The sequence below is a fragment of the Echinops telfairi genome, unplaced genomic scaffold, assembly GCF_000313985.2.
Source record: "Echinops telfairi isolate 266 unplaced genomic scaffold, ASM31398v2 ScPeMD7_2;HRSCAF=8, whole genome shotgun sequence".
Lineage (NCBI taxonomy): Eukaryota > Metazoa > Chordata > Mammalia > Afrosoricida > Tenrecidae > Echinops > Echinops telfairi.
In genome coordinates this window covers 8,106,189-8,117,048 of record NW_022103898.1, presented here as the reverse complement: position 1 = coordinate 8,117,048, position 10,860 = coordinate 8,106,189, and the positions used below count along the sequence as shown (strand labels likewise).

Below are 10,860 nucleotides of genomic sequence, written 5' to 3'. Positions count from 1 at the left end.
GATTACATGACCTGAGAGCAGAAGCCTGCCTTGTCTTGGTGTGTATCATGACAGTAGTGGTCTGATACAATATTGGCCTTTTGTGATCAGCTAACTCCACTCAGCATAGTGGTTTCCAGGTCCCGCCACGTCATGAGGTGGTTCCTGGTTCCATCACTGTTTTTAGGCGTGCAGTTTAGGCATTCCATTGTGTGTCTGGACCAGAGTTTCTTTATCCGGTCTTCCACTGTTGGTACTTCTGCTGTTTTCAGCTTCTCGCTATTGTCAACTAGGCTTCCATGGACACAGGAGAGCATATCGCTTACTTCTTTGGGGCAGATGCCCAGCAGAGTTATTTCCGAGTCGTATGGGATGTCCATTCACAGGTGAAGGCTGCGCCATCCTGCTTTCCACCATGGGTGCACCTGTTTACCAACCCAGTGCAGTGGATGGAGTGCTAGTCTCCCCACACCCCCTCCAGCAGTTGACGTTTTCTGATTTCTTTCTTTCGTTTTAAATTGGGCTGTCATCGTTGGTGTAGGTTGGGGGATATCTCAGGGTTCTTTTAAGTTGCCTCTCTCTGATGGCTAGTAATTGTGAGCATTTTTTCATGTGTTTGTTAGGTATTTGAATGTCATTTTTGGGTGGACTGGACATAATTTCTTTTTTTTAGCTGGTTTTGTTGGCATGTAATTCACATATTACACAATCCAATCGCACCTCCATCTGTTTTGGTGGACACATTTCTGTTTATGGAGACAAAATGTATATACAATCAATGGCCAGTTCTAAGGAGTTGTGTTTGATATGGTTTGACCATTTGTGGCAGTCTGGGTAGACTAGATAAACAAATTCATAGACACTGATCTGTGTATAAGAAAGAGCTTTGTGTAAAAGACTAACTGTATATTGAGAAGACATCCCAGTCCTGTGCCGATAAAGTCCATAAGTCTGATATTTGCCCTTATGTTTGAAACCACTCTATAAATTCCTCTTCAGACTCATGCAACACATGCAGTGACACTGAATGCAGGAAGATCACAGGGAAAGTGGGGGGAAGTCTTGTGGATCCAGTGGCAGTGGCAGCAGCTCAGTGCTGCAGGGGTCTCTACATGGCTCCTCCAGCTCCAGGGCTGTAGCATAGCTCCATGTGTCTTGTCGACAGAAAGAGGAAGCAGAGAGTATGTGGGTATCTGGCCTCCAGTGAACTATTTATCTCCGCGGCACCTCCAATGAGGTCATCAAGCTGAGACCTGATTGACAGGCTAGATTCCACCCCTTCGCCAGTTGACAGGAGATTTTTGTAACTGCCACCCCATTCTATGCTAAACAAGAGAACAGTTCCACCCATCCAGAAGTTTCCGTTAACTGCACTCATCTAGCGATCATTGTTGCCTGTCCTGAAGCTTCCTGTGACTAACCATCCAGGAGGTATTGGGTGTTTTCCAGCCTCGCTTGGTCCGTCTGCAAGGCGGATGGAGTGTGGTGCGAATCCGTGTCTGTTCTACTGCTGAGCGATATCGTGGGAGTGAACCATAGTTCGCTTCTCCAGCCTTCTGTTGATGGTTGCTTGGGTTGCTTCCAGTTTAGGGGCGTGTGACTCACACTGCTGCGAACATTCTGGTTCCTGTCTTCTGATGGCCTTCGGTTCCCTTGGGAAGATGCTTAGGGATGTCAGACACGGTCCAGGAGTCCCCAGAGTCACTGTGTCCTCACCCCCCACCCTCATCCCCCATCCTCGCAGTCGTGGGAAGTGCACTTGCTCTTGCTCTACCTTCTTACTAACATCTGGTGGTCTTTGTCACTTTTGTTTTCGTCATTCCACTGGGCTTTGGGTGACTGGTGGGTTCAAACCCACCAACCTTTCGGTTAGCAGCCCCAGGCTGGACACCCTGCACCCCCTGGCTTCCTTCTGAGCTCTGCTAGCCTCTCCCTGCCCCCAGAAAAACCCCAGTGAGATGATTCTGACTCATGGTGACCCCATCTAGGGTTCTTGAGACTGAAAATCTTTACTGGGGCAGGGAGCCTCCTCTTTCTCCTGAGGAACAGCTGGTGGGTTTGCACCATTAACCTTGCAGTTTGCAGCCCTACTAGCGGTGAAAGATGAGATCTCAGTTTGGTCTTATTTTGCATGTCCCTGATGATGGATGCTTTTGCAACGGCTTATTAGCCATTTGTAGATCTTCTTTCCTAAGTGTTTGCTTAATCTTTGGCCTGTGGTTTCCTGGGTTTGCATCTTTCTTATTGCTCACCGATAAGAGTTCTTTATATCACCTGCAAATGAGTCCTTACAGTGAATCCCTCCCCTCCCCCTCCCCCTCCCCCTCCCCCAAGAGGGAGCTTGACTACTCTTTTCCTTCTTTAAGCTTTTTCGTGTGAGTTGGGGGATGGTTTACAGAGCAGATGGTCAGTTTTACATTCGGCAGTTCATACACGTTTTGTTTCAACTCGGACAATATCCCATCCCTCATCCAACCTTCTCCCTGCACTTCCTGTCTCCCATCCTCCTGCTTCCCAACCCCTCTGAACTTGGCCCTTGGGTCAGTGCCCTTTGACCTTAAAGGCTTGATTAGGACACCACAGGAGTGCGTTCAGTGCCAGACCGGAATCACCATGGTCTGGGGGGATCCCAGGCGTCTCTAGCTGACCAGTAAGCCTGGTCTCTTTCATGGTTTTGAGTTTGGTCCCACATCTTCCTCCCATTTCACCCAGACCTTCTCAGAGCCATGCGCAGTGGGAGCTGGCCACCGTCTACTTCTTCTGGGCTCAGAGTTGTGCAGACTGACCACGGGCATGGTCCGCTGGCCTGCTGGACTAATCATTCCCATGTCTTTTGATATTTGTCCCTCTTCTTCCCCCTGGATGGGGAGAGACCGATGGTGGCACTTGGATGTCTGCTCGTGAGCTCTGAAGTCTGCCCCTCACTACACACCCATGTAGCATGCAAAACGTTGTCTTTGTCATCTGTGCTATAGCAATGGTCTTGGGATTGCCTGTCCGTCGATCTATCTCTGATGGGAAAAAAATGTAAATTTCAGTGAACTTGGTGATGGTTCGTGCGTGTGCCTTGTGCAGAACAATAGTTCCCCCCCTCCTAATCCCCAGAACCTGTGAACATGTCACCTTCCATGGCAAAGGGGACTGTGCAGACGTGATTGTAGTATTAAATAAAAAAATAATAATGACGCTGTGGGATGGTGTGGTGAGGGGCCAGCTCCCACCCGCTGCTACTCCTACGAGTTCAGTAATACTACTTCTGGGTTCATTAATGCACAATTGTACGGTTGAGATATGTAAGTATTATATTAAAGTCATCGAGAGCATGAGAGATAATACAATAATACAGTCAGGCATGATACATAGCAACATTGCTCACCTCAGCCCAGCTTAGTGGTCCACGTGGAGAGAGGGGGAAGGGAAGGAGGGAAAGGGAACAAGGGAGAGGGGGAAGAGTCAGGGAGGTCAGAGTCCGAGAGAGAAGTTCCCCGCCTATATTGCTGACCCATGCCTATATACCTTTTGGGGGCATGCCAGCCCATTAATTACAGGTAGAGACATACGTCACAGGGAAGGGTTGCACTATAGGCTACACAGCAATGAGAGGGTGGTCTAGGGGGTGGTCTCTGGGTCTCCATAGGAACCATTATCAGTAGGGTGCAAACCCCACCTAGAGGAACCAAGCTAATGGTCCCAAGCTTCAGAGAGAAGTAGGCCATTGTCTCCAGCAGCAGGGAGCCAGCCCACCCTGTGGAGGGATGAGACAGCAGTCTGGCAACTGATTGCCTTCAGGGGGGAATGCCTGAGCATCTGACCTCCCCCCACACGTGATCACATTAAGAACTTTGGAACGAGGTCAGTCAGTTTGGATTCATCAGGGGGACCCAGCATCATCACGGGATCAAAAAAGCAAGAGGCCAGGCCACAGAAGAGGAATCGGTCATATGCTTTGAGAAGGACCCAGTCCACTGCCGCACGCTTCATCGGTGGAGGAGGGAGGGGGCCACAGGGCAAGTTGCTCAGGAGGTTAATTGCCGATTGCTTTCCAAAGAGGTTGCGTCGTTTGACATGGGCAGCGGCGGTGAACGAGGGTTCCGATTGCTCCGCATCCGTGCCAACCCTTGCTATTGATTATCACGCTTTCCATTCCGGCCGCCCTCCTGGTTGTGGTTTGGATTTGCATTCATTGGTTACGAGTGGGGCTGTTAACCACAGAGTCAGCAGTTCAAAACTACCAGCTACTCCCTGGGTGGAGGTGAGGCTTTCTACTCCCAGATGGAGTGACCGTCTCGGAAACCCACAGGGCGGTTCTGCCCTGTCCCCCGGGGTGGCTGTGAGTCGGCGAGTTTGAGGATGTGTAGTGACTAATGACGTGGAGCGTCTGTTCATGAGCTTATTGGTCATTTATTTGCCTTCATTGATTATTTCATACTCAGATCTTTCACTGGATTATTTGTCCCATTTCTTAAGTGGGTCATTTGACCTCTGATTCATTAGTGTTACAATTCTTTAGATAGTTTAGATGCAGGGCCCCCGGCAGGTCTGTGATCTGCAAATGTTTTCTCCCATCCTGCAGGCAGCCTTTTCACCTTCTCAGGGGTGTCCTTTGAAACACCGAAGATGGTCAATGGAAGGGTTCGCAGTTTATCTTTGTTAGCTCTTTCTCACTATGCTTTTGACGTCACAGCTGAGAATCGAACCCAAGGCCATAAAGATCTGCCCCTCTGCTCTCGTCTAAGAGTTCTGTGGTTTCAATGTTCACATTTATGTCTATGATGCATACGTTCTTGGTCTTAAGGCAGGATCCAAATTTTGCATGTAGCTGTTCTGGGAGCCCCGGTGGTGTCGTGCATTACTAACTGCAAGGTCAGCAGTTCAAACCCACCAGGCACTCCAGAGGAGAATGTGTTCAGTTGGGTTCTCTAGAGAAACAGTGACGCTCGTGTGCATAAGAAAGAGCGTGAGCTCGAGAAGTTTCCTGACATCAAGAAGGCGTCCCAGCCCAGTCCGACGCAAGTCCATGCGTCCGCTGCGAGACAAGGTCCTCTTCAGGCTCAAGTAGTTGCAGGCCGATGGCAAAGAAGGGTGAAGCCGGAAGGTCACAGGGCAGGGGGTAAGGGGATGGCTGGGAAGTGCAGTCATGCGGATCCAGGTGTTGGTGGAAGCATGGAACCAGCAGCTTTCAGGGTCGGGTGGCCCATATGGGGCCTCCCCTGGAGGCAGACAGAATCCCAGCAAGCGAGAAGGCAACATGGCAGAGAGAGAGAGGGGAGAGAGAGAGAGATTTCCCCCTGGTTCCTTATAAGAAGGCCGCACCCCCAAGGAGGCATCCTCAGGCCGTGACCTGACTGACAGGCCCATTACTGCATGCTGATATAAAAACACCCAAGAACCACAGAGAAAGGTGAGGCTTTCCACGCCCGTGGAGAGGTATCGTTCCGGAAACCCGTTCTCCCCAGTTCTCCAGGGTTGCTGTGCGCGGGAATCCGCTCGAGGGCTGGGAGAGTGAGGGATGTAGCAACACGCAGGTCATCCGTGATTTCCACCAATGCTTTCTTGGCGTGGGGACCCCTGGCTGCAGGGGCTCAAGAGGAAGCAGGAGGAGAAGAGTTGGGTCAGCCCTGAGGAGATCTTTCCAGATGGCAAAGGGATTTCTTGAGAACCGCTGGAAGCACTCTGCTTCCTTCCTTCTTAGTCAATTTAGCGGTTTGAGTGGAAGGTCCCCAAACATATGTGTCCACAGTTCATGCCCATTGTGCTCTGGGCGTTCGTTGCAACCCCCTGGATGTAGCCGTCCCCACCTCCTCTCCACCATCTCCACCTGTCTTGCTCTCTTGCCCCCTCCTGCCACAGAGCTGTGTTTGGGTGCCTGTGCCACCCTGTGGGTCTCCTACGGTTGATGGCCCCGAGGCCCATGTTCCTCCCTGCGTTAGGACTCCCTTTACAGGCCTGTCTATTGTCAGGTGGCCTCTCTGATCAGGATCACAATCTAGAAAAGTCCTGGATGGAGAGGGGAGTGGAGGGGAGTAGAGCAAAGTACAGAAACATAAAAGCCACCTAGCATACTGCTTCTTTGATAAAGAACATCAGAGCCTGTGGCCCTTTGGACTCTGTATTTCAACACGTTGGGCTGCTCACCGTAATGGCAGCAGTTCAAAATTGCCCCCACTTCTCAGGAGACAGATGCCGAGAGGGTTTACCATCTGGAAAACCCTTGAGGGCAGTTCCGCGAAGTCCTGGAGAATCTCAATGAGTCGGCAGGACTGACGCGATGGTACTGAGTATTCAGCGGTGAGGCTGGCCTCCGGCTTCTCGTGTGTCTTTGTGGGGGCGCCCTGCAGACCTTCTGGTGATAGGATGGTCTCTGATCAGCAGTCAGGGAGTCCCCAGGCTGCCCGGCCTGTGAGTCCAGGTGGACTAGAGAAACAAATTCATAGACACTGATATGTGTATAAGAAAGAGCTCTACTACAAGAGCAATTGAATATTGAGAAAACAGCCCAGCCCAGCTCAAGTCCCTAAGTCCCATATCAGCCCATATGTCCGATACCAGTCTATAAAGTCCTTTTCAGACTCACGCAACACATGCAATGATGCTGAATGCAGGAAGATCACAGGCCAGTGGGCGGAAAGTCTTGTGGGTCCAGTGGCAGTGGAGGCATCTCAGTGCTGGCATGGGTCTCCACGTGGCTCCTTCAGCTCCAGGGCTCTGGCTGCCATCAACGAAGTTCCATGTGTCTTGTCAACATGATCGTGTAGTAGCGAAAATGTGTGTGTCCCACCTCCGGGGAGAAAGACAGGAGTTCCCAGAATCCTCAGGAGAAAGCCATGCCCACCCAAAGGCATGATTGGCTATGACCTGATTGACAGGCTAGACTCCACCCTTTCGCAAGTTGCCAGGAGATGATGTCACTACCGCACCCGGGCTGGTGTCTTCCCAGTTTCAGACCCTCCCCAGCTACTTTTCACCAGCCCTCTGGTGCCCTTCGCCAAGGGCCCAAAGCTTGCCTCAAGCACCCAGCTGTGAGCAGAGGCCTTTCTGCAGGGAGCTGATGCAGACTGGCCCTGGGACGGGCTGGCCCTGTGCCATCGAGGTGTCCAGGTCTGCCCTGCGGGGCTGAGGAGAGACAGACATCACCCAGTGTTCTGCTCTGATGCCCAGCTCCTGATGTGGCTCAGCCCTGGCACCCCGGAGGCAGAAGGAATGACAGACAGCCCCGCTGTAGGATGTGGAAACTGGCTCGTTCCTTAGTGGAGTTTTCTAGGCCATAGGAAGCAGGAAGGATAAAGAGAATAAGCAGGAAAAGGGGTGGGGGGGCAGGACAAAGCCTCTTAGTATGTTGGCTGTACCTCCGACAGCTGATGGAGCCCGGGGCAAGAAGGCAGCTGGGAGGGCTCAGGTGGAGCTCCGAGCAGTGAGGACTCAGGGAGAGAGGCTGGAGATAACAGGGCCCTGGGACACCAAGCTCATCACATTCGGGGAGCCTGCCTCAGCCACCACCTGCTGGGTCCTTTCAGGGCCCACCAGCCCCCTGTGGTCCCGCTGAGAACTGATTCTGACCTGGGGCCCCTACAGGACTGGGTAGGACTGCTGCTTAGAGCTTCCAAGGCTGTCACCCTATGGGCCAGAACAGACACCCTCGTGTTTTATCCTGCTGTGTTTTGTCCTGCCGAGCGGCTGGTGGATCTGAACCTCCAAAATTTTAGTGAGCAGCCAAGTGCAGGGGCAGCTTCACCACCAGGGCTCCACCGGGCCAGTGACCTGTCCAAAATCCGGAGCGAATCCAGAGGCGGAACCAGCACTAGATGCCATCTCCTTTGGTGCCCCACCTCTCACCTGCCACCTAGTGCCACCACCACTGCCCCCCCACTCCCCCTCTAAGGCTCCAGCAACCCTGAGCACCTGCCCCAGGCCAGGTCCTGAGAATACAGAGCGAGAAATTCCAGGAATGAACTGCGAACAAACATGTAGAGAGAGCGTGCCCTTCCTTGTGCCGGGGGCAGTCAGGAAGGCTGACTGCGAGGGTGGCCAGCTGGGTCTGAAGATGGGCAAGAGATTGCAGACGGAAGACAAGCCCTGAGCAGGCGCTGGGGGCCCCTGCCCAAGGGGTGGTTTGGCCCAGGCACCGCGGCAGGCTCACCGCTGGCCCAGCCTTCGAGGGCTCGGGTCTCCATTGAGCGGAGCGCGTCTGGTGGGTTAGGGACACTCGGGTGGGCCCCTGGGTCTTGGGGGTGAGTGGACCCCCTGAGCTCCCGGCCTGCACCCCGCGCAGGTGCAGACTTTCCACGGAGACCTGCTGCAGCACATGGAGAAGAACACCAAGCTGGACATGCAGTTCATCAATGTGAGTCCCCCTCTCCCCCGCCCTGCCCCCAGCAGAGCCGCCTCTCCCCCCTGAGGCCGGCGCTGCCTGCTACCCCACCCCCGCCCGACCCCCACGCACACAGCCAAGGGGGTTCTCTGACGTGGGGGAGGTCTCCCGCCGCAGGACAGCCGCCAGCACTATGAGGTGGAGTACCGCCGCCGAGCGGCCAACCTGGAGAAGTGCATGTCGGATCTGTGGCGCATGGAGCGGAAGAGGGACAAGAACGCGCGGGAGATGAAGGTGCTGAGCTGGGGGCAGGGGGGTGGGCCGGTCCCCAGGACTGCTGAGCTAGCCAGAGAATGAGCCAATCGCTGGGGAGCTGGGCACTAGGGATCCTCAGCCACCCCCTCAGTGCTGCTTCTTGGCCCTGGGGCTCCCTGGACTTCTCTAGGGCCCCCGCAGTCCCCTGCCTTCATGTCACCACACCCCACTCCAAACACACACCTTTCTTTGTTTTGCTTCACCAGGAAACAGAGGCTCTCAGTGAAGTCACTCATAAACAGTGTAGTAATGGCGCCAGGCAGCTGTCCTGACTCCAGAGACAACTGGTCCCTTCTCCAAACCCCAGCCCCACCCACCCCTGGTCTCAATCCCCAGCGCCACTCCCTACCCCCTGCAGCCCTGGTCTCCATCTCCAGGGCCCCATCCACAGACTAATAGCCCCTAGCTCCTTGCCTCTGAGCAGCCCTGGGGGTGTAATGGTTATACGTTGGGCCACTAACTGCAAAGTCAGCTGTTCAAAACCAGCCATACCTCAGGAGAAAGACTTTCTACTCCTGTAAAGAGATACAGTCTTGGAAACCCACAGGGCCAGTCCTGCCCTGTCCTGCAGGGTCGCTGTGAGTCGGCATCTGCTCAATGGCAGGGAGTGAGCTTCTTGTTGGGGGTCCCTCTGGATCCTTGAAGGGAGCTCTCTTCTCCCCCAGCCCCTTCAAATCTTCCCTTCTAGGCAGGGCATCATTACTCCACCCCCTGCCATCTGCATAGATAGACCTCCCAGGCTCCACCTCTGTGCTCAGTCCTGCCCTGGCGGCCAGTAGCCCCACCTGTGAGAAGCACCCAGGCCAGAGGGTGGCAGAGCCCATGAGAGGCCAGGAGGGGGAGACTCTGGGAGAGCCAGCTGGCTGGGCAAGGACAGAGGGGCTTCAGACAGTAGCACCCCGCACTGCCTCCATCCCGAGCTCTGTGTCCCCCCAGGAGAGTGTGAACCGGCTGCACGCACAGATGCAGGCCTTCGTGTCCGAGAGCCAGCGGGCAGCCGAGCTGGAGGAGAAGCGGCGCTACCGCTTCCTGGCCGAGAAGCACCTGCTGCTTTCCAACACCTTCCTGCAGTTCTTCGGCCGGGTGAGCGAGGGCTGGGGGATGACAGGCAGTGGGGCCCCTCCTGGGCCCCTCCTCTCCGTGAGCCCTGCCTTCCCTCCCCTCTGCACAAGTCCCTTGTTCTACTTACTCATGTTCCCAAACCCCTCTCCGTTTCTTTGTATCACAAACATTCACTCGCGTCTTCCGGGGCTTTGTTTATTCTTGCATGTGTGCATCAAGTCGCACGTCTGTTTAGTCACTCGCGAGTGAGTCAATCACTTTTTCATTCAGGCATGCATGTGCTCGCCATGTGCACGGGCATGGATTCGTCAATTCACTCAGCTATTGCACATTCACCTTGTCAGAGTTATTAGAAATTCTATGCCCTTGCTTTGTTCTGATCTGCTAAATTAGTCTATGTCCCTTAGTCTTGCTGTTTGTGTACAGCGGCTATGTTGCTTGGTGCATTTAGGTTTATGACTATTACACCTTGAGAAATATTTCCCTGCTCTTCCTCCTACTCTGCAATGAGACTTTTATTACTCCTTTCCTTGTAGCCTGCCCCTTCTATCTCAAGAACCCTTGCTCAGATCACATGCACACCCACTCCTCACTTATCAACGTGGCTTGGTTGCAAAGGCAGGGTCAGTGTGCAAAGACTGGCATTGTATGAAAAATGAAGGAGGATCACATCAAAGCACACAATGGAGGGTGGTACCCCATTGCAGAACTGCCAAACGACATCCATACACAACTGCCAAGCCACTGACTCATGGCCCAGGCAAGTTGACATGTTACCTCAACCATCACAGTCTGGTATTACGCTCCCCTTGAAAGCATCTAAGACTTGTTCCTGCCAGATGTGCGTCTGTCATCCACATGCAAATCAGTCAGATTTTTTTTACTGTTTTCATGAAGGTAGAATGTCAGATAACCAGGTAGTCAGTAAGTGAGGAGTTGACGTAGCACCATTTCCCAGTCCACCATCCTCATCCACTAATACTTCACAACGCCCGCCCACGGTCAGGTCCAGGGCTCAGCACTGTCCTCTCTCCTGATCCGATCGACTGCTCTGCCGAGACCCACCCGAGTGCTTCCCACAGAGGCATGCTTGGAATCCTTGCAAACATCCCCCTTTCACCCTGGCCCATGATTGGTGGCTTAACTGGGTGAAGGGCTCCAGTGTGGCGGGCCTCTTCTCTTGTCACCGAAGGTGG

The 10,860-nt window shown here is 53.6% G+C and overlaps 1 protein-coding gene across 1 annotated transcript in view; it reads left to right on the top strand.

Moving 5' to 3' along the window:
* BAIAP2L2 (BAR/IMD domain containing adaptor protein 2 like 2) overlaps nucleotides 1–10,860 on the top strand; it is a 30,475-nt gene that overhangs the window by 10,443 nt on the left and 9,172 nt on the right. Inside the window, exons 5-7 of the mRNA XM_004700664.2 lie at nucleotides 8,249–8,320; nucleotides 8,465–8,581; nucleotides 9,539–9,685. Of these exons, the coding sequence (XP_004700721.1) occupies nucleotides 8,249–8,320; nucleotides 8,465–8,581; nucleotides 9,539–9,685 (336 nt within the window). The remainder of the gene's footprint in view (nucleotides 1–8,248; nucleotides 8,321–8,464; nucleotides 8,582–9,538; nucleotides 9,686–10,860) is intronic.